The 22,497-nt window shown below is 40.4% G+C and overlaps 4 protein-coding genes across 5 annotated transcripts; 1 reads left to right on the forward strand and 3 right to left on the reverse strand.

Annotated features, from left to right (window-relative positions):
* Positions 1-430: 430 nt before the first annotated feature.
* On the reverse strand, positions 431-9,796 carry gpat4 (glycerol-3-phosphate acyltransferase 4). The gene is made up of 13 exons (XM_088376109.1): positions 9,592-9,796; positions 8,454-8,980; positions 7,092-7,161; positions 6,712-7,012; positions 5,410-5,484; positions 5,145-5,234; positions 3,395-3,488; positions 3,187-3,302; positions 3,028-3,083; positions 2,147-2,232; positions 1,927-2,055; positions 1,757-1,836; positions 431-1,546 (listed from the first exon to the last, which is right to left on the reverse strand). Exons 2-13 carry the CDS (start codon positions 8,619-8,621, stop codon positions 1,438-1,440), a joined length of 1,374 nt encoding a protein of 457 aa, XP_088232235.1. The 5' UTR covers positions 8,622-8,980; positions 9,592-9,796; the 3' UTR covers positions 431-1,437.
* Positions 9,797-10,743: 947 nt separating this feature from the next.
* polr3d (polymerase (RNA) III (DNA directed) polypeptide D) lies at positions 10,744-13,302 on the reverse strand. The gene is made up of 9 exons (XM_088377287.1): positions 13,143-13,302; positions 12,555-12,717; positions 12,435-12,478; positions 12,208-12,362; positions 12,001-12,122; positions 11,775-11,931; positions 11,443-11,690; positions 11,215-11,367; positions 10,744-11,068 (listed from the first exon to the last, which is right to left on the reverse strand). Exons 2-9 carry the CDS (start codon positions 12,714-12,716, stop codon positions 10,955-10,957), a joined length of 1,155 nt encoding a protein of 384 aa, XP_088233413.1. The 5' UTR covers position 12,717; positions 13,143-13,302; the 3' UTR covers positions 10,744-10,954.
* A 1,150-nt stretch (positions 13,303-14,452) lies between these two features.
* On the forward strand, positions 14,453-20,786 carry phyhip (phytanoyl-CoA 2-hydroxylase interacting protein). Its single transcript, XM_088376836.1, has 5 exons — positions 14,453-14,613; positions 17,028-17,197; positions 18,286-18,460; positions 18,619-18,736; positions 18,834-20,786. Exons 2-5 carry the CDS (start codon positions 17,030-17,032, stop codon positions 19,378-19,380), a joined length of 1,008 nt encoding a protein of 335 aa, XP_088232962.1. The 5' UTR covers positions 14,453-14,613; positions 17,028-17,029; the 3' UTR covers positions 19,381-20,786.
* ppp1r3c2b (protein phosphatase 1 regulatory subunit 3C2, duplicate b) lies at positions 20,670-22,131 on the reverse strand. 2 transcript variants are annotated; one of them, XM_088376837.1, is made up of 3 exons: positions 21,892-22,127; positions 21,784-21,827; positions 20,670-21,647 (listed from the first exon to the last, which is right to left on the reverse strand). In XM_088376837.1, exons 2-3 carry the CDS (start codon positions 21,801-21,803, stop codon positions 20,810-20,812), a joined length of 858 nt encoding a protein of 285 aa, XP_088232963.1. In that variant the 5' UTR covers positions 21,804-21,827; positions 21,892-22,127; the 3' UTR covers positions 20,670-20,809. The 2 variants fall into 2 exon arrangements, with proteins under 2 accessions (XP_088232963.1, XP_088232964.1); XM_088376838.1 differs by having other exon boundaries at positions 21,784-22,131.
* Between the last annotated feature and the right edge of the window lie 366 nt (positions 22,132-22,497).

A 22,497-nucleotide genomic window follows, 5' to 3' on the forward strand; every position in this document is an offset into this window, starting at 1 on the left:
GCAAAGAACTGATTCAGGTCAAGTCTGCAAAACAGTAAACTTAGTATTCAGACCAAAGGGTAAAGGTTTTAATAGCTGAGAAACGCTTGGCTTAGTGCATGAATCTGTGCAGTTTCAGCTTCAACAAGCACATCATGGTTTCCATAGCACTGTTGGAGAGCTGTTCAACCACGACCATTTCTATCACCATTTTAGCCTTCTCAAAGTAGAGTGCACTTTGTTCTCCACTTGTGGAATACAAATGAATTACATTGTTGATCGCCGACCTGAAAAAGAGTGCTCTGGCAAATGTGTTGGGAATAGTCCCAGGTTTTTAGATGTGAATTCTGCAATACAGTGGACCTGTGCAACCCTCATCGGTAAAAGTCTAATTTGAAAAATTCTTAATTATAAATTATGCATTGCAAGTAAACTCACAGTCAGATCCAAATAGTTGACATTCTCAAAGGTTTATTTTTGATAAACATGTTAGGTGCAATCTAAATGTGGAGTTCTTGTTGGTTGACTCCAGCCAGACAGAGACCAGACGACAGCTACCCTTTCTCTTCTTTAAGAGTCTGCCAAATAGGACAAAGATCACCAAAGGAGGGGAAATTAAAACAATAGCCTCTGGATTTCAGTTAAAATAAATTAAACAGGCATGTTGCTGCTGCAACAAATTGGTAGCCAAAGGAGTCTGTTAGAGGGGTAATTATTATTAGCCTCTTCCCATTCCAGGGGTGTTGTAATGGTTTAAACCTGCATGATTACCTGTTCGCCATGGGCGTTGATTGTAAGCATCACAAGTATGTTCTTACACTTGCCAACTTTAGATGGAAAATGGTGCCATATTTCCACTTCACAATGCGAGCATTTACACATTCCATGGAAAAAGAACCGGCAACAAGAGTTCAGTAACATCAGCTACTGCTGTTGTAATAACAGGTTGATATAAGTCTTCATGTAAAACACAAAGCTTTAGAATACAAGATTCTTTCTCTTGGAAAAAGCTCATAAAAATAGTCTTAAATGTAACAAAGTCTGGCATCGTGTCATACACAAGCCAGTCATGCAAAAATCTCAAAACAGTGTCTTAAAAAAAATCTATAACTCTGTTATATACCCAGGTAAAACCAGGGTTAAATTACAACCTGACAGAAACAAAAACATGTTAAAATAAACTGTGAAAAAACTGAAAGTTAATGACAGATATATCAAGTTTTTCCTCAACCACAAGGAAGACATGAGTCTAGCTCAGAGCACTTCTACTTTTGCATTCTAATGCAGGCGAGGCTTGTTTCATGTATCTCCAACGGACCTGATACAACGCTGCCAACAGCAGACGTTTGTGTGAGGCAGAGAAAAGTCGAGGAACCCCATTCTCAAGCTGGAGCACAGCTGACATCATTTGCAGTCAGCGCTGAGGGTTTTGAGCCGATCCACCTCCTCGCAAGTCTTTCAGGAGCGACTGCGATCCTCTTGGGTACCCACCAGCATTTTACTATAAAGCTTCTGCTGCTCTTCTTTAAAAGTATCTTTGACCTTGTCTCGCTTTAGCCCTCCGTCCCTGCAAAGAAACATTCATTCGTCACTGTCACTTTTGCTGGGTGTGTCATTCTCCCATTCAATACGTGTGACCTTATTGGAAATAAATTCCTTTTATTAACAGTGAATGTGGATTGTATCCGGTTTACACAGTACACGGTGACATTGGTGAACACATAAACAGCTCAGATTGTGTGACCATGATGAAAAATGCGTGTTGAGCTTGTCTTACCACAAAAGGTCCACTAGTCCTCCTTGTCTGGCGATGGCTGCTTTTACCCGATTGGCAAACTGTACAGCGTCTTCCCCTTCCTATGGAAAATGTTGATGCAGAAATGTGAGCTCAAAAAAAAAAAAATTATATCTGCATGACTTTATAGTGCAGCAAAGTCAGAGTGGTACCTTTCTAGACATAGGAGGGAGGTACCACACACTGCAGACAATGGCCCAGCTGCTCATCATACGTAACAGGTAGTTGACCATTCCAAACTTGCTGCTATTCCAGAAGGCGTCTCCAAATCTGGGATCATACTGAACAGGATACAAACAACCAAATGACATTGTCAACACATGGTTGAAATTATTGTAAGGACGTATATACTAAGACAAACATTTCTCAGACCTTGATAGCAACTGGGTACACTGTGCCGCCAATTTCAAAACTTCCTTTTTTAAACATCATAACTGATGTGTTGTTAATGCATGTACCTAAAAAAACAAAAACACACACACACAAAAAAGATATTTTATTAAAAACACAACACTTTTGCTTTAAAGCAGTGTTTCCCAATCACTGAGATATTCAGCTGTGCCGTGGAAAATTGTCCAATATTAATTACAAAGCGCATTGTAAATAGGCTCGCCAAGGCTTGTTAATCACGCATGCGTGGCTAATCGGAGAATCTTGAGATTTCATGTTGTGTCGGTTTGATCGGGACATATTCAGTATGTAGTTCAACAGGACAATCTGGATTGTTCACTTTCACCAACATAAAATACACTGTCAAGTCAGGACACCTCGACTGTGATCACCACTCAGCAGCAGCCAGAACAGGAGAGCGAGCGTCTTTAAACGGGACTTTGTTCTTATTGTCGCAATATTTATGGAGCTAGTCTAGAACAGTAAACAAAGTCATGTTGATTGTTTTGGATTTTAATCACAATCACTTTCAATAGTTTATTCCTTACACTGTCTAAAACCTTTGTCACTTTTATTAAAAAAAGAGAAATACAATTTAAAAATATATTTATTTATTTATTAAATGATTCCACTCTCTCTCCATGAACGTATATACAGAAATAGGACTTTTTATATATATATATATATATATATATATATATATTGTAATACAACTAATTTTAATATAGAAGCTGGTGTAACACTGAGCAGATTTTTGGTGGTGTGCCTCAAGATTTTTTCCAATAAAAAGGTGTGCTGTGGATGAAAAAGGTTGGGAAACACTGCTTTAAAGAAACTCAACCCAATACAATACTCTAACTCACCTTCTGGGAATATGAGAATGGGAAGTTTAGATTTATCTTGTGCATGGTCACTCAGCCTGTATTGCAGAGAAAACAATATGTCTTTTTCTTTCAAAGGATTCTTCATCAATTATGATAATAATCACTATAAAGGTGCGGACAAAAAAGTAGCAGTTCTACCTGTTGGCCACTAGATGTCTGTCTTTGACCTCTGAACGTTCAAACCAAATGTGTGGGCAGGCCTTCACCATAGATCGCTGGATAAGTCCCATCAAGCCGCCATGAATTTGGCCCACCTGACACACACATGCAACGTTAGACTTGCAATGGGATCCACATTTGAGAAATTTGTAAAGACAAGTCGTACAGAAAAAGAGTGAACACTTACCATTGCATAGCAGCCATCACTGGCCAGAATTATGACATCAATGGGTGATGTGTGGTTGGCGACGCAGATTCCTCCATTTTTGGGTTTATTCTCACTTCAAATAGAAAAAAAAAAGATAAAGTGAGGACTTGCTAACATACATTAAGAACCATCTATTCAAATCACGTGCTTGAAAGTCATGATGACGCAGTTACACATCAACTCCATTTCTTTTATACCAAAAATAAAAGGTCATTTCTTTCTAAAGGGCAACAAAGTAAATCATGTTGACGTTGTAAATTATTTGACATGCACGTACCAAGTGTTCATGCCAGAGATTGAGTTACAAAAGAGCATCACTGACTGGTGTATTTTTATCACCCAGCCATAGAGAATGTTACTGATATCTCACGCTACAAAAGCCGTGTCATTGCCTGCTTACTTTCCGCTGTACCAATACATTGCACAATATGCAAACAAACACCACCACCTTTTAAATTTCGACAGCATAGCACTGTTCTCTCTGTTTCTATCACGTAGCCATAAAGTACACACTTCAAATGGGAAACAATAACCTTAAGAATGTCTCCCAATCACTGTGTCGTGAGACATCATCAGGTGTGCAGGGGTAAAAACAGGGAATGACGGTTTGTCAAATTTGTAGAATACTAACGTTTGCTGAATTGTCAGAGTCAGCATCTGGCTACATGGCTCAAATCTGGTGTGATTTTTAAATGGTTAATAGAAGAGACATTACTATTGAGGAGTTTGTGTCCTGTCTAACCTAATAACAATGTAAAATGTAATCAAATGTAAAAAGCACCAAGTCTGAGCCTCTGGCAACCTCCCTTTCACAACCACTTTCATTTTCTGACTGAGTTCTAACCCACTCGTGTCTCCTCACTTTAGAGGAAAGCCATCTGGCATTATGTAATCTTGAGTAGACCGGAGTAGATTAGGTATGAGGAGAAATAGGTATGGGAATGTTAACGCGCAAGAGCCAATGTGGCATTTCCTTCCCTCCCCTAATTCATTTTGCAGAAATTGTAATGACATCTGTTTTTCTTATGACTAGGCTAAATTGGAGAGTAAATGAACATTATTTTAGAAGTTAGCACAAAGAGACGATTTCAAAACTCACAGATGTTTGCCAAAGTTTCAAATTAAAAAGGAATAAAATAACAAAACCATATGGCCACACAGGTTAAGCAATTAACTACTAATACAAGTAACGCAAACGACACATACAAAGAACTTTTATACAATTTGCAAAATTATTGTTATCAAGTGTGTATTTAGACAACTGCATGTACTATATATAGACACAAGTCGCTTATATATAATGTGTAAACTTCAACTCAATTAAGTGATCAAATAGAACACACATAATTAGCTTGTGCGCCTCTTTATGGCTACAGCTGTTATTATCAAGGATGGATTTAGTTTTCCTTTTGTGTACTTCTATCTTTCCTCTAACTTCCCTACTGATAAGACCGTAATAAGCAAATGAGGGTCTGTTAAGACATCAGTGTTTAGTGCAATAAAAATGTGACGACTACAATAACACTGGCAATAAACAAGTCTGCAATATGACTGTAGCCACTTCAACAGCTGTACTACACTACAATAAAGAGCTAGGAGATAAAAACTCTTATCTTTTTAGAAAACAATTAGATTTTAAACATGTTCCCTTTTCTCCCTCATAAAAAGACCAAATGTCAATAACTTACTGTGCTTACTGTTTTGTATGCGGGGGGTGGTTTCTCCTTACCTGTCGTGAAATGTTATGATGGCAGTAAGAGCTCTGACACATATTCTGTTGCACATAAGGTGGGCCTTTTCACTCAGGACGCTTTTTATCCTGCAAAAAATAGCACATTGGAGTCATTTTCCACAAAGTTGCGCGTTTGTTTTGGCTTAATCTATTCAGCTTGATAAAATATGACAGCACGGTAGTCAAAGGATTCAGTTAAAAGGTGAAAATATCGGTCGAATCATGTAAAAAAAAAAAAAATACACAAGACACAGATAGCTACCTTCCATTGGGCAGTAAGCCGATAAGAGAAGTGAGGAATACCAGGAGGCCAACACCAGTGAAGGCAAGGGTTACCCTGAAACAAATAGGGCAGATCAATTCCTGTTATTGACATTATTTGTTTAAAACCAGGACAGGGGCATCAGACAAATTGAGTGACCATTTCGAATAAACCCATCAAGAGGACACACTTGGACAAATTTAACTAAACAAGTGGTAAGACACAGGCTTGTATGTGTGCGGGGGTGAAAAAAGAACCCCAAAAAAATGATGTGCGTCGGTGTTCGTGTGGCCTATTATGCCTCCCCCACCATGTGTGCAAGCCAGGCTCAGCGGTGACTCACAATTTGTGACACATCAAGTGTCCCTCGAAATTTTATGTACAATCATGAAGTCGTCACGATTCACACATCTTTAAAGTATGTTACTACACTTCTTTAATCTGCCAAAAGAGAAATGCTATTAGTCAAGGCACAAATCTGAACGTGGCCACACTAGTTTGGCTTCACAATCCAATAGGGACACTAAAACCTATGCCTTGAAACATCAGCCTTCTGCCTACATATAGCAGTCATTTCAATAAACTTAATTTATAACATTTTTTATTCCCTCCAGTAGTCTCCATTCTACTTGGCAGCAAAGCCTGAATCGTCATTTTCATAATACGCTAGAGGATATGAAACCATATTTTTTTCTTTGCGAAAGAGAAGTGGTAAATGTTTTTACCGCAAAACACGATGCCTGTACAGAACCTGATCTTTATAGCTAATGTTTACTATGGAACAGCAGTGGGAGTGAAAACAAAGTGCCGTGAAATGCTACAAGGAGCATTCCGGCGTGAAAGAAACGAAGCTAAACAACATTGACCTGACACGAGGAGAACAGACTCATTAATTGCGAGACTTGTACAGATAACCACCAACCCGTCAAAGTTTTACTCCTGATAAAGTCCAGTTAAGAAGTAAATAAACTCTCCCCCTGGCATGACACAAGACAGAATACAGTAACGTATTGCATTGGTAAGACTGCTCATACCGCCAGGAGCTCTAAAGTTTGAGCAAAAACGATAATCAAAATGTTAGTTTTGTACTTTATTACAGTCTTTAGGTGTGAATTGTTAAATGCTGCTTCCCAAACAATCAGTTGCTACTAGTGCACTACAATCAGTTAATGTTACTGTCAAAATTGATTTCAAGATACTCCGGTGGTCGTCTTGACAATGAAGATTTGAATTACGATTATGATATTACATTGTTTCCAGCTAAGATTAAACAAATATTTGAATTATTTGCACAGTTAATACCTGAGAGGTAAAAGGATTCCGTAGCGGATCAGCAAGCCCAGTCCCCACAGCACAGTCAGCCTCAGGCTGATGTAGTGAAAGTTGTAGTTGCTGCGTGTCAGCAGATTCCAAGACTCCAACTCCTCCGCCGAGAACCGCTTGGTCACCTCGTCGTCCATGATGCTCTCCACCCCTCTTCGAGCAAAATAGAAGATGTCCGACATCTCAAACTCGGGCGCCGAGTCCAGGTCTTTGTTGCTGCCGCTGCGTCGAATCTCCTTAATTTCTTCTTCCAAGGAAGTGGGGTGCTTTGCAATAATGGCTGGGGCCATCCAGAGGAGGGTGGTGTCATCAATACACAATATTAGCACAGAATGAAATCCAAGAATATTTCACCTTACCATTTGAGTAGGGTTTATACAAGGGATGGTTGTTTTCCTTGGCTCCTCTCTCCATCCTCAGTGTAGCCCACTACAAAAATAACAACAGGTGAGTACAGAAGAGCTGACATATTTATTAAATGTATGTATTCCACATCTTATTCAGAATGAAAGTTACTGTACAGTCAAACCACAGAATGGAGGTTACCGTACAGTCAAACCACATTACATAACTTTTTTTCATTTTTCAAGTCCACTTCAATGCAGAGGCCTTCCTTTAAGCAACAAAAAAAGGAGGTACTTCAACTGCGAAGAAAAGTACATTATGTTCTCTCAAGCGTGAGCCAAAAAAGCTTCAGGGAAGAATTGGGCTTGGACGCACGTCACCAGACCAAGCAATTACATTTGAATGCAAAACTTAAGGCATGAGTCATCTTAGTGGCGCAATTGTGAGAAAGTTAAGTGAGCGTATTGTCAAGAAGACATGTTCAAAACAATTAGCAAATAAAAAATGCTTGGAATTACAGATGCTTTGACAGCCATGCGGTGCATTTAAAAAGTTTGTTCATGAAGTAAAAGTCAAATCCCACTGGACAATTCCTTGAAATGAAGGTCACAATTTTCACAGACACGCTATTAGAGGAATCACTTGTCATACTTGAACAAATCAAGAAGTCATGACTTGGTTTACGAGAGCGTGTGTCCTTTTGACAGTTTCCACATTTCTCATGTTTGCTAAAGGGATTTGGAGAACAAGATATCGCAACAGTTTCCATTGGCTCGCTTAGTTTGGTCAGTTTTCCTCCAGAATTTACCTTTTAATTTAGAAGAATTAAAAGAATTTAGAATCTTAACGAAGTGATCGTGATAAAAATAAACAAATGTGTGTTATGGTGTAGTATTTAGTCCCATTATGGAGGAAGGCAACTTTTTGGTGTATTTAAAGCAGCTGGAGGTTTGACAGACTCTAGTTAGGGACAAGCTACAACCTCACATGTTACATAACAGCAGGCTGCAGTTAATCCATAACCACCACTGAAAGCAATGAACCTTGGCTGCATGCTTCATAATAGTGCAAATGCACAATTTTCAGGAAAAATATGCCTCGTGATTGAATTTCTAAGTCATAGTCATAAAACTAGTGGTGATGAAACATTAATTCAGTATCCCCCTCCAAAAAGAGCTTCCTGCTTGCTCTTTATTAGATGTCTGTCAGGCATCTTCAAATAGAGAATAGCTTTTCTTTATACTTTATCTCCTCTATTTTAGTTTATATTACAGTAATGTTAAAATGCTCCTAAAAACTTGCACTTTAAATGTAGGTTTGACTTTTGTTACAAAGTCCTTATTTTGTGAGTACAACATTTAAGTGGCATTGCTTACCTCAAAGACTTTCAACAATGATTTCATGTAGAGGCGTCTGATGCCAAAGGACACCCCGAAGATAGCGGGCACGATGATGAAGACGAGCAGCAGTGTGAACCACACAGTGAGGGAGATACCCAGGAGGATACACACTAAACTGTCAAAAGGGTTAAAAAACAGCTCCATTTTCAAGACAGCTGAGCGGCGAGGTCTTCTGGATCGGCCTGAGTCAGTACAAGTCTCAATCTCTACGTCTTGGCCTCAACTGGCCCCTTATCTGGCGTCAACATAAGGTCTTCATAAAGACAACTATAGGATGGAGCGCTCTCTCACTGCACAGAGTGGATGATCATCTTAACATTTTCATCTCGGGCAACATCAAAAAATAAAAAGGTCCATCTGCATTTCTGACTGGATGTAATATCCAAGCGTCCTCGTGGTTATAGCAAGAGTCCCATTGGGAGGATGTAAACAAAAAACAGCTGGACTCAGCAGGTAAATCGCCTGTGGTGAGGATCCGCTCTACTCCTTAGTGGGAAGTTGGCCTGGAAAGAATTAAAAAGTTGATCATCACAATATCTCACTTACAATACTCATTTAAAAGATTCAAATACTACTTTGCATCTTCGACGTGTTGTGATTAGTCGATTTTCGAGGTTTAACAAACGCTGTGTACATTCGGTTGCTTGAGTCGTTTTGTATTTGATGTTTTTAAAAATCTTTCATTTTAACTAGACTTATCAAGCTTTGAGGAGTTTATATCTTATCAGAGGGCCCCTTCTCCTCTATTGATGATTCAGCGGGACGGCTAACACAAGCACAGGCACAGCTAGCTTCTTCACGAAAAGGCACTTGGCTAACATTTTATTTTACATTACCATTTCTACTACGTATCGACGTAATAATTGTTTTTTAACGCTAGCATGTGTTGCTCGAGAGCCTAAGATGCCTACTAAGCCATCACCACCATGATTAAAAGTGAGCTTTATTGGGTCTGATCCCAGGCGTGCTCCAGCTTTTGAGGTTAGCTTTTGCCATCGGCCGCGACTAAGGTTGCACTTCTGAGCCAAGCTTTTGTTGTCAGCGTGCATTGTGTGAATGTTTATAGGGAGCGCGTCCAAAAATTATCAAAACGCACGTAAAAGAGAGAACTAACCTTGGTTAGCGGCACCAGTCCATCTTTTGTCTTTATCCCGACAGACTGATGCCAAACTCCGCCCGGCGCACAACGTGAGCAGACAGGGGGCCACTAGTAGGAGCGGAGCTAATAGCTGCGTGTTTTTACAACCAGTCCAAGACGTACCCAACTCTACAGCGACCTCACTTGTTTAAAACTGGCTACTACAGGATATAGATAAGATGACAGCTAATAACTGCATATTTGTGTTGTAAAGAGACGCTCAACTTGTTGCGTTGTCTCTGAATTTTATTCACACTGGCCTTGGTGAAGCGAACCTGAGCGATCCCATTGATGCAGGACATCTAAGCAGATAAAATACATTAAAGAGAAATTAAAGACATCAAAGTGTAGAGCACTGGTGTCAAAGTAAAGGCCCAGGGGCAAGGTACGGCTCGCCACATCATTTAAGTGGCCCGTGAAGACAAATTTTGCGTTGAATTCATGTGAATTCCAAAATTTTAAATTGTTTTCACTTTTAAAAATAGATATTGTTGGCAATTTTTATTACATTTTTTAAAAATAATATTTATTTTTAAATATTTGATTTCAATTTTTCATTTTTAAATATTTGAACAGTTTTTATTGGTCTGTTTGAAAAATAGTTATTCATCAAATTGTTGTTTAGCCGATACTATATGTACAATATGAGATGTTCATACATTTATTTGGGTTGACAATTTTAATGGCCCTGTGAGGCAAACTATGACTGATGCGGCCCCCAACAAAAATAAGTTTGACACCCCTGGTGTAGAGGAACAAATTGTTTGTGGACTTTGATGCTGGTACAGTGTGACTGCTAAAATAATATTGCCATATCAATCAGGAACATCATAATCAGTATACTACTGACTAATGTAACTTATAAATCAAAAAGTATAGACATTTGTGCATGATGGCAATTTTTTATAAAGAAAAAAAATCTGCTGGAAATCCTATTTCCCCTCTTAATAGTGCCACGTTTGCTATATAAATAAAGCGCTATAGAATGTATCTTATTGTAGTAATATGTCAATCATGATTTTTACCATTTGGGTAAAAAAAAAAAATCAATTGTTAAAAAAATATTTTATTCACACATCACATATCGTCAATCATGATTTTTGCCATTTTGGGTAAAAAAAAAAATCGTTTGTTAAAAAATATTTTATTCACACATTTACATTCATGTACAGCCAAATTATTTCAGATGTACAGTAGACTGAAGGAATATGGCATATCATTGAATTCATGTGTTAAGCAAAAATAACCTTTCAATCTTGTTTCAAGTTTTATAGTTTAGTGTGTTAGCAGACTTTCATACGACACCGCAGAGCAAATCAACAAAGGTCATCAATGATCATCACCTGCTTTCCAGCAGAGATTCAAAGTCTGGTGAGCAAACCATTTTGTGTTTCACATTCCCAAACACAGTCAAGTCTCCTGTTCGTCCTTCAGTGTCAACAGAAACCAGTTCCTGAAAGACATTAAAGACAAACACAAGGGGTGGAGTTGTACTTCAGTCCTTCTATAACTAGACAATGCAGGCAGGATTGGCTTCTGCTGCAGGTGCCAAAGACAGACAGAAAGAGAGTAACCTTCATGATTAAACTCCTGTCATACCTGCAGAAAAGAGCATGATGCTCCAAGGGACACATCCAGCGTGATCTGTCCCATTATGAGCTGCACCCGACCGGACTTTCGCACCAGCATTTTTCCAACAAGACCCTCTCGTAGATCTTTCAAATTACAGCTGATATCTTCATTTTGCTCCTCCTGTTATATATGCAATGTGTACTTACACATAAATGTAATCATTTCATTTGTTTGTAATAAAGACATTAAGCTTACCTGAGACTCCGTTTTCAGGAGAACAGACTGACCGTCCTCGGACTTCACCTCGGTTTTTATCGGCTTGTACTCTTTGGTGGGCGGCTGGCCCGGCAGCGTATCTGGCAGCTGCACGAAGAACAGCTCCTCACCTTTGCTCAAACTCCACTTGTGAAGAAGATCCGTCAGGACATCCGGCTCAGGTAGTGGAGGAGGCTTGAAAGTCGCTTCAGGCTTCTTTATTGGTGTTTCCTCATGCTCCTCCTTAACTGTAAACAAAAGGTTTGCTTATTTGTCTGCCTGTCTTCCATAGCTCACCCACATGCATGATAGTGGTGGCCAGAGTTCAGTACTTTCCACTGCAGGTTCCATGGGATCATCCTCATCCATCTTCTCAATTTTAATGGTAGGAGCACTGAATTCCTCCTTGAAACCCCACCCAGTCACAGCAAGGGGAAGTTGAACCGGGCAGCTCCTCTTTTCACCCCTCAGGTATGGATCGTCTATGAACTGAAAAACATGGAGGGGAAAATTAAAGAATCAAACTGTAGAAGTGTCAAATGCAACCAAGTTACTCACGCTATCATGTTCCAGCTTGCGAAGGATTTCTTTGGTCTCTTCTTCAGTTTCTCTCTTCTCTTTTTTGATATTGATGATGGGGGCTGGTCCTGAGCTTGGGGCGTCTCGTTCACTTTCATAACCTATTGTGTATTGCAATAAACCATGGAAATTAATTATTTGTATGATATGAGCCAAACCAAAAACATGGTAGTTACAAATGCCAACCTTTTCTTCTGATGGCTATTTCTCCTGGACCCTGCTCAAAAATAGAGTGGGACTGGATAATCTCGGGGCGACCGCGGCCCCTGCCTCTCTCTCTTGGACCTCTGCCTCGGGTGGCATTCATCCGGTCTCTCTTTTGCGGACCTTCATCCTTGACACTTCGAAAAATAAATGACAGTCAACTTTCACCTGAAGTACTTTTCCACACTGTAATCGTATTGTGAACTTACTCTTCTCTAACTTTGCGGCCAATAATGTTTGGTGTGAACGTTTTCTAGATGGGAAGAAAAACAAGAACTTGTGAAATAAGAGACAACCAGAATCTTTCAAATATTTTTGGGGAAACAGACCTTTTTTACTCCCCCCAGGGTGAGATCTCGAGAACGCATTGCAGGGAGGCGACCCGCAGTGATAGTAGCTGGTAGTCGGCGGCCCATCAGTGGGTTCTTCCCCATCCCTCCAGGTGGTGGCATGCGATGACCACTGGGATCACCTGTGCCTGAATCGGCCATGCTTAACACATAGTAAAATATAAAAACAAATGAAAATGTTTTGCAGACCTAAGCAGTATATCATTGGTGACTACAAGTCTACCATCTACCAGTCACGACATATGCACATAAACAAGATATACTAAATATTCTGCATTTACCAACAAGTTTTTGCAAAATGTCAAGATTGTGGGCAAATGTACAGGTATTTGTGTCTGAATAACAACATTGTCCAAATGTACCTTTAAAGAAAAATCAAAACCTAATGACAAGTGTATTGCATTTGTAGTAGCAAAGCAGACTTCAGTGACAAATCGGAGTAGCATGAACTCTTGCAGGGGTCAACAACACAGCAGAAATGCAGCCACACACGTGGCCGACCAGCAAACTCAGCAACATGAAATGTCATGCAGTGGCGCTTGTCTTGGCACAAACGGGGACACTTACGTTAACGAAGCGTATATATCCTTAGAAGAAAATTACTCATTTGTGAGAAGAATCGCGACAAGAGATCCAGTTCCAATGTTGCTTATTCACACGTTGCCGGTAAGTCACTTCCGGGTGTCGTCAGCCAAAGTTGAGGCGCATCACAACTGCGCACAGCGACGCAGACATCTCGGTCAGCCTCTTTAAAGCGGTTTCTCAATTTTATTTATATTATTTTTATTTATTATGTTATTTATATTTTATTATATATATATATATAATATATATATATTATATATATATACATATGTATATATATGTATGTATATATGTATGTATATATGTATGTGTACATATATATATATATATATATATATATATATATATATATATAAGGATCTTGCACCATTACATAACTCAACCCTAATAATAACCGAATAAACTTATACGTAACTGAATTGCTGTGTACGTGTCTAACTTTTTGTTATATAGGCTACTTCAAATTGAGTTTTATTTTATTTGATCTCATTAGGTGTAGTCTGGCGAGTGCAGGCAGTACAGTATGCTTTATTGATCTATCTATATATATAAAAGTCTATTAAGACTGTCCATTTTTATATGTTTGTGTGAATATAGCATAGAACACTGTTTGACAATGCCTCTTTTATTGTCATGTTTGTTGTGAATACAGTCCTATTGTTTAAAAGGAGATTACATCCATTAATCTGAGGAGAGCATCTCCTGACATGGTTTTTTTAATCTCTGGTGATATCCTAAATGTTGTCCCATGGAACCAATGCAAAACATCTCACTTTACAACTAATGCCAGGGGAAATCTGCTTACTCTGAGGCATCACTCGCCGGAGGATGGGCTTGAAGGAGTGGGGGTGATGGGGGAAGGGGTTATGCCCTGTGGAATAAGTCCATATGGCAATGCAGTTGGCACAACTGCAGTTTAGTTACTGGGACATCACATGCACTATCTTTTGAATATTCTCTTATATCAATATATTGTTTTATATTGTGTTTATTTTTTATCACAGCCTCTACATCACTAAATTGTGAACGGCGATATCTAGCAGAGTTCAGTGTGTACAGTATGTACCTGAGGTCAACACTTTGGAGAAGTGATGCTGTGTTCTAAACATGCTGATACGCTAGTAGTGTCGGACAATTCTCATTTCGGCTCACCTCATTTAGCTCTGAATGCATCATGCACTGTGCAGCTGCGTAAGAGTCAAATAAACATCATGCTCAAAGCCCACAGCAAAAATGAGACAGAGGGGGGGGGGGGTTGTGTGGCACACATACACACACAGATGAGAGTGCAGGAGAGAAAGAGGCAGAGTGAGAGAGGATTCAGTATGTTCGTTTCACCTCCTAATCAGTTTTCCAAGGGGATCTATCAGTGACTGCAGCACGTAAGGAGATTCAGAAGCGGGAAACAAAAGCAGCATCTAAAATCTTCAATCACACCTTGAACAGCATACAAGTAAGGATTTGTTTTCTATTCCACAGGAGGCTTGAGATTTTACAAATCAACAGATTCCATTATATCTTGTGCTGTGATATTATAATGTTACATTTGTTCATCTTAAGGGGATTTATGCAATTGTTGTCATGATTCTCTGCAGTGTACTGTTTGTGTATTTTTTTTTCTGCATTTCACATCATCCAAGCACGAGTATTAGCTAGTATATCTAGCCTCATATTATTCTCATTAATGCTTGCTTTAATTATGTAGCAGCTTCTTCACACAGAATATTTTGCAATTACAGTCACAGCGATGCTGACTACATCCTCCCATCTCTCTACTCATTACAAAAACTTTGTGTCACTTAACCACATATAATTAGATAGCATCAATGCAGAATGACAATCAAATTCAAATTTTCATGCATTGTAAAGATTCACAAAAAAAGTAGTGCAAATTTAATTTAGATGCAACAAGCAATGATTTTAGTGTTGTTGTTTTTTGATAGAATGCGCAAAAGAAAATACTTTGATCTATGCTATACGGTACTCCACGAATAAGCATCTGCTGCATCCGTGTGTGTGCGCCCATGGTGGGATTAATCTGCGCATGGAGCACGCACAAATAATTAAACTAATGAGTTGTTTTTCTGTCAGATCCATCAGACCGACCTAAATTGCCCGATTTGAAGCAGCTGGTTATTACAGTTCGGGCTGCAGCCGAGAAAATTGGCTCTTTTTTTCACAGACAAATAAGGGCGACCTGTATGTGTGAGTGATTTGGAAACCTGAATTTGAACTGTGCTCACATGCAATGGATCTTTAAGTGGAACATTCACAGACAGCAGGCTTTGATGAGTGTCCTGTGAGGATCTATTGTTGGCCCACTTTCCATTTCTGAAAGAAACTTGGAGATGAGATATGAGAAGAGGCCAGGTTTTTCCTCAGGCTTCTGCAACGAAGGGCTAACGCACACATTTCACAGTTCACAAGGTTTAATGAGAAACTGCAGCCTGTCCATCATCTAAGGTCCGAACAACACCTCTGCAGACCTCACAGTCTGCCAGTGAAAGCATCTTTATCCAATGCAGCATTATGAGCGTGTTAGAGTTGCTTCCTAAACAGCTACTGAGGTTATTTTAGGCACACATATGCATAATGCTCAGACTAAGCGGGACAGATTGGTCACAATAAAAGGAAACATGCAATGTGCCGGGCTGCAGATAAACAAGGCGGACAGCAAATCAAACACATTTCAAAAAGTGCCCGACCGCTGGCCTGTTCCTCAAGGCTTTGTGCAGCAGTGAGGATCAAATGGTTGATGTGTGACCAAGTAGTGATTCATCACCTTCCACAGTCACCACTTAAATCTCCACTTGTCCAGTCTTGACAGTCTAATAAAAGATGGGCCGTGATAGTAAAGACAAGAATCAGCAAGTATAAATACATTTAAAAAGAATTGTTGAATAGATTTTTTTTTTTTTAGAATTGAGGAGATGGTAGGATGCTGCTGACATGTGGTTGCTGGGAGACTGATGGAGGTGATTATAAAAGGCGTGGAGTCATCTGGAAGCGTCTCATGTTACATAATGATGGGAAATGTCAGTTGAGGCCACCAAATGCGAAAAGGAAAATGGAGCGAGGGACAAAATGAAAGATTATTCATGGACGAAAGTTTAATTTGTCTCAGCTTTGAGAGATAATAACCAAAGCGTGCCTTTGTAGTTCCTTTACAATGTGGCCATATTTCCATCTTGTTATCATAAAGTGCCATATCTCATTCCTTCCGTTTCAGTCCTTCATTGAACCAATAACCATATTTTGTATCTTAGACCAAACTCAAAATGGAAGATATGCCTCAATTAAATAATCAAGCGGCTGGGGATCGACATGAAAGACAGTAGCATGCAATTAGTTAACTGCAGTGTTCTTCAAAACAACAAAATGATCAATGATGATTTTTTGGGGGATTTAAAAAGACAAAACCCCGAAACTTTCAAAGTACTCTAACATACTATTACTATAATAATTATTATATTATAATAATTATTTCAATGAATGTAGTGGAAAAGGTTAAATTGACAGAAACCTCATAAAACTATAACTGGACATTGGTATGAGGAGTAGATGTAGTAAATCCACTTTCAAATCCAGGTATTGTTGACAGGACAAGCACATACAGTACCAATGAGGTAAAAATAAATAGTGTTTAAAATTCACTGATGCATATTAAAAACAGTGTACCGTATTTATTTCCATCTATCCAACCAAATAGAGCAGGCATAGCCTATTTATACATTTAAATATTTAAATATGCATAAGTCTCAAGAGATTATGCTCTGCAAGTATGTGACATTGATTTTAATGGAAGGGTTTTCAAAAATGATGTGCCCATCATTTTGCTTTCAAATGTTCTGTTTTATACCCTGACAGAAATGGACAGCGTTCTCGCCACCCCCTGCAACATTCAAATATGTGAGGTGACATGTGATTCGTTTCGCATCGTGTGGGACATGACTCCCGAAGACACGGCCAGAGCCACGCACTTCTTCATTGACCTGAGCCGCAAAGAATGCAGGGATCCCAACCGCTTTAAACACAGGGTGAGACAACCAAAAACGGCCTGTGGCTCTGTCTATTACCTGGATTCAACTTTTTGTCTTCATTTGACATGACAGCAAAAGGCTTAAATAAAAAGTCAATTTCAAAAGGTCTGGCCAGGTTAACGGCTACTCTAGACTAATCTAAGCACCGAAAGCAGCAGTTGTGCCCTTTCAGTCTGTTCCAATTGAAGCAAAAGGAAAAATGAGTGCAGTCAACAGCAGCTCTGGGCCTGTGACTCACTTTTACTTGTGTTTTTACCATTTGCAAATACACATGCATCATAGAGCAGTTATTATGCTAATCACTGCTAATGCAAATTATTAACTAATTTTAGATACCAACATTTAATTATCCAAATCAGAAAGACACCAAATGCCCTATTTTCGTAGACAGAGTTAAATGTGCTTGGTGTAAAAAACGTGACTTGAATATCAATTTTTAAAAAAAAAAAAAAAAAAAGGGAGTGATGCATTTGTTTATTTAATGTGTGCCTTTAAGGGGCATGGCCTAATGACATCCCTAAATCCAAAACCCAAACCTAAATCTCATAGAGCATCTGAGGCAAAAATTGCCAAGAATGGGAAAAAAATATGAGTCCACTGGAGACAAACCCTAAAACAATCAGCCGCGAAAAATAAGGTACTGACGCAGGGTGCCTGAATATAAATCCGCACCATGTTTTTGTGATTTTTATTTACTTAAAATTTACAAAACTACATATAATTTCTGTACCACTATACAATGATGTGCAAAATTGTGATTGTAAGATGGTAGAATATTAAAAAGTTGAAGGGTTATAAATACTTTTTTTTTCAAGGCATTGTAGTATTCTGTTCACTTCTTTCGTTGCCATGGTCGTGCAGGCCTCTTGAGTATTTAGCAGTGCTTCTTAGACACTATAGTCAAAACAAAGCTGCTGGCTCGATTTAGCGTCTCCCAGCTACGGCCACTTGGGCTTGAAAGCAATATCACGGTATTAATGCAAATCCTATCGCAACAAAGGCTTGATTTACAAAGTCATTAAAATTTCCTTTGAAATGTTGATGAGTAAAACAGCAGCCAAATATGTTTCTGCTCCATCTTTCAGGATGTGCCAACCAAACTGGTGGCCAAAGCCGTCCCTCTGCCCATGGCGGTGAGGGGCCACTGGTTCCTCAGCCCCTGCACAGAGTACTGCGTGGCCGTGCAGACTGCGGTTCGACAGGCTGATGGCGAATACCTGGTGTCAGAGTGGAGCCAGGTGGTGGAGTTCTGCACAGGAGGTGAGGGGCCTGACAGCCAGAATGATGCTAATATACTCCCTGAGACGTTACATAAGCATAGACAAAAAGCTGCAGAACAGAAGTGCATGTAGCATCATTAGCATTTGAAAGCAGGGCAGACTTTTGAAATGATTGTAGTGCTGTTTTTAACTTGGCAGACTACGCCATAGAACACCTTCAGCAGCTTCACGACAAGGCCAAAGGCTCTGCTGGAAGGCTTTTGAAATTCTCCGTCTTTTATCGCAATCAGCATCCAGATTATTTTGACTGCGTCAGGTAAATGGAGCACTATCATACCATGAGAATGACTGACTATTAAATGGAAAGACAATGATGCTAATATTGTGCTTTCTCCTCTGGTTGCTTGGATTAGAAAGGACTGTGCGGGTCTGATGCGCCCCGCCCTTAAAGACACGAGTGGAAGTCATGGTTCTCCCATAAATGGCAAACTGCAGGGAGTCTTCTTTAGCTGCAACACCGAGTTTGATACAGGGCTCCCCCCGAAAGACTCTCCATATGGCCCCCTGCGCTTCCAGATTGCAGCTGGACACCTGCTCAATCCAAACATCTCTCTGTACTTTGCTGACTTCTATTGCATGTACACAGCCTACCACTATGTGGTTTTGGTGCTGGCCCCTGTGGAAACAGAGGGAGACCACTTTTGCAGAAGCCGCCTCCCCAGGCTGGACTTGGCTAACAATCCGTTCTTGACATACAGTGACCCCCAGAGGCCGGGGGAGGAGCCACTGTACTGCCATGCCAGTGACGTCATCCTTGAGGTGCTTTTCACAGAGCCGGTGAGTTTGGATCAAGGCACAGTGGAGCTAATCAGTGGACACCACCAGCTCATGAGTTTGACCACTGCCAATGCCAAGAAAGACCCGAGCTGCAAAGTATGCAACATCAGTGTGGGCCGCTGAGTCGCCTCATGATTTAGGACGGGCCTAGGGGCGGCCGAGCGTCCGAGCCTAAAAAACAAGAAGCTCGTCATCTGTGGGCCACAACACAGAGGAAAACACCCGCATCATGCGGTGTGCATGCTGTTTTTGCTTCTCCCTCAATCCCTCCCTGGCTAGAATAGTCTTTCTAAGAGAAATCAATCTCACATCTGACGCACAAGACTCAACAAACTGTGATCCCTGGTTTCTTGGTGGTGTTTTGAGTATTATTTGTGGCAGTCAAATTATTAGTGATTCAAATTTTGAAAAGAAATTAAGACAAACTTTGTGGCAGTGCAACGGTCTCCAGTTTTACAGTTCTGACCTTTGGGGGTGGAATCTGAACTTTGTGGAGTTAGCATGTTTCCCAGTGTTCGAGTGAGATGTTTTTTCCCCCTCAGATACTCCAGCTTCCTTCCACACCCAAAATATTCATGTTAGGTTCAATGACAACTAAATTGTCCATAGGTGTGAATGAGAGTGTGAAGGTTTGTCTGCAGTGATTGGCAATCTGTGCTAGGATTGGCTTAAGCTCATCAATGTCTTCTAACGAGCACACAGAAAATAGTCGCTATTGTAATTTTGAGTAACAACAAAAAACAGTCATCATTGTAGTTTTGAGTAGCAACAGGCGCCTCGACAACGTCGGCTGCCCTGATTGACCTTCCCCTGTCACTTCACTCTCCTCTACTCATGTTGCACCACCACCCCTATCCTAACCGTATCCCCCTATTTAGTCTCGGCAACAGCCAGCTATGAGATCTTCAAAGTTGGCCTGCATCTGGTGGCCACGTGAATTGTCATATACACTACTTATGACTTGTTTTGGTTTATTTTCACATTGTTGAACATGAGTTTGAAGTCTGTGACCCTTAAGACCTATTAAAATGGGTTGCCCCACACAACTACTTTAATTATGTGTCACTTAAACAGTGTTTGATTACTTTTGTGAATCCTTCATTTGTCTTTGCTTTGTCAAGTGTGTATTTTGAACATCTGTCTAGACCTAAAAATAAATAAATTCTCCATAACAGATGTGATAAAGACAATGGGTGCTCAAACCCCCCTGCTATCAGTCAGATCATTTATCGAGCTAAGATTAGCTTGTATCCTGCTAAGGGGTTTGGATTTGTCCCCAACGAGTAATCTGTGACCTATTTGTGAATCCCAAAGATGCCTACCCTCTGTTACAGCATGGATGAATAGAGTCAAAAGTAAGAGTGTGTCGTGTCGACTCACACGAAAGACTGGTGTTCAATAAAAACGAACAATTATAACACAAAGTGTGCTTTTTAATTAGTACACTATAAAAAAGTGAGTCAGCACAACACACAATGAATAAACCAATCTTGTAAGTCAAAATAAAAAAAAGTTACTTATGCACTGAAGTTGGTCTTCATGACATGCTCATCTAATTGTGACAAAGATGTGAACTCACACACACTTCAATTGTATAGTTCTGTCCATTGTTGTTGTCCCAAAAAGTTTGACCCTGCCCTCCTGGTGAATAACTTAGGCAGAATTCTATCTTCCTCTTTGCATCAAGTACTTTGGGTATGTCTATGTCAAACTCAAAGATGTCCGTTTGGGGCCCTCCGAAGCGTTGCTGCAGGTACTTGCAGGGAACATCTCTGTAGCTCTGCCATGAGTCAAAGGTGATACGCACACGCACATCTTTTTGGAAGCTGATGTTTTGGACTCGGGCGGTGCCTCTGAGGGCTTGCTCGGTGACCGTGCAGTTCTCCAGGGTGACCATGTTCTCGGCCAGCTTGGCACGAAAGGCCTGGAAATTAGCGGAGGGCTGCGGGAAGCCGAGCGTGAGTCGTGTTCCTGGGCAGCAGGTGCTGACTGTGCAACTGTAACCAGCCTCGGTCATCTGAAGCAAACCCTGGAGGGACGGCAGAGGGTCCAGGTCGGAGTGGTCCTCCTCTTCGGAAAAGACCCGCACATCTGCCAACGACTGGCCCTTGGAGTCGGCGAAAACCACACGCTTGTTCTTGACCGGAGCCCAAACATCATCATCATCGGAATCATCCAAGTCCTCAAAGTAACCTGCGATCGTCTGGGTCGGACCGACTTGGCGTAGGATGTCAGACGACGCGGAGCGGATGCAGGGTCGCAGCGGTTTCAGGATGGGCACCCAAACATGAGGACACAATTGTTTACGCTGGTTCAAACACAATCTGACGGCAATCTCCACGAGTCCAGCGGAGTGAGCCATTGAGCCAAGGCCAAATACGGGCAGGAAACTTGAAACAGATAAAATTGGCATCATGATTTTCATGGACATTACTTCTACATGCATTAATATCAGAAAACACCTCTAATGAATTCCATTTGCTCGTGCCTTAAAAATCATGCCTGTTATTCCCCTTAAGTTCTTACGTTGTGCTGGAGGTCTCCATGCTGCTGGTGTTGCGCAGAGACGTCTTGAATAAGAAAAAAACGCGAGTGTTAGTGAACTAACAGTTTCCAACGTCCCATCTTACTTACAAAATGGTAGACAGCCAGTGCTCCTTCGAGGTCTGTGTGCTCCCTTCACCCCAGAATCTTGCATGACCTTCCATTTATACTCAGCCAGCTATCTTGTAGGACTCCACCCCCTCTGCTCTACTGACCAGTTTGTTGGAGGTAGGCAGGCTTTTCTCTTTTTGCTTTTCTAACAACACTCCACTAACAGCCAGTGATGCACTGTGAGGAATGTGTGACCTTTGCTTGTTGACTGAATTCCCTATTAGAGTGTCAAGTTATTCAGTTATTCTTTATCCTCACTATGAAATCAATTCAGTCCACTAGTAGAAAAGCGACAGCATGCTGGGTTGTACATTGATGTCAATTTTCAGTTTTGTCTCACTAGTACTAACATACCATTATCCTTCTGGTATGCCAAAGTTGACCTACTAATGTGGATGAAGCTTGTACTCAAACGCAATCCTTAAGCTGGATATCAAGGACAGTGAATAAAGACCCAAACGGTTCACCATTAAGCCATTTGAGCATTGTTTGATAGCAAACTACTTTTAGTTCATAATTCAACACACAGGGATTTTGAAATGCTTAAGCATGATTGACGAGGCGTTTTACAACAAAGATCTTGGA

Source organism: Syngnathus floridae, chromosome 5, assembly GCF_059516105.1.
Source record: "Syngnathus floridae isolate MCC-2025c chromosome 5, RoL_Sflo_1.0, whole genome shotgun sequence".
Classification (NCBI taxonomy): Eukaryota; Metazoa; Chordata; class Actinopteri; order Syngnathiformes; family Syngnathidae; genus Syngnathus; species Syngnathus floridae.

Excerpts from the sequence above, each read along its gene's own strand:
- polr3d (XM_088377287.1), bottom strand. The coding sequence starts at position 12,716 with ATGGCCGATTCAGGCACAGGTGATCCCAGTGGTCATCGCATGCCACCA. Across the intron at positions 11,932-12,000 it reads GCAAGCTGGAACATGATAGC|TTCATAGACGATCCATACCT; the intron begins GTGAGTAACTTG and ends CATGTTTTTCAG. Across the intron at positions 11,069-11,214 it reads CATCATGCTCTTTTCTGCAG|GAACTGGTTTCTGTTGACAC; the intron begins GTATGACAGGAG and ends AATGTCTTTCAG.
- phyhip (XM_088376836.1), top strand. The coding sequence starts at position 17,030 with ATGGACAGCGTTCTCGCCACCCCCTGCAACATTCAAATATGTGAGGTG. Across the intron at positions 17,198-18,285 it reads CCAACCGCTTTAAACACAGG|GATGTGCCAACCAAACTGGT; the intron begins GTGAGACAACCA and ends TCCATCTTTCAG. Across the intron at positions 18,737-18,833 it reads GATTATTTTGACTGCGTCAG|AAAGGACTGTGCGGGTCTGA; the intron begins GTAAATGGAGCA and ends TGCTTGGATTAG.
- ppp1r3c2b (XM_088376838.1), bottom strand. The coding sequence starts at position 21,803 with ATGGAGACCTCCAGCACAAC. Across the intron at positions 21,648-21,783 it reads ATGGAGACCTCCAGCACAAC|TTTCCTGCCCGTATTTGGCC; the intron begins GTAAGAACTTAA and ends ATCTGTTTCAAG.
- gpat4 (XM_088376109.1), bottom strand. The coding sequence starts at position 8,621 with ATGGAGCTGTTTTTTAACCCTTTTGACAGTTTAGTGTGTATCCTCCTG. Across the intron at positions 3,303-3,394 it reads GTGATGGCTGCTATGCAATG|GTGGGCCAAATTCATGGCGG; the intron begins GTAAGTGTTCAC and ends TGTGTGTGTCAG. Across the intron at positions 1,547-1,756 it reads GGACTAGTGGACCTTTTGTG|GGACGGAGGGCTAAAGCGAG; the intron begins GTAAGACAAGCT and ends GTTTCTTTGCAG.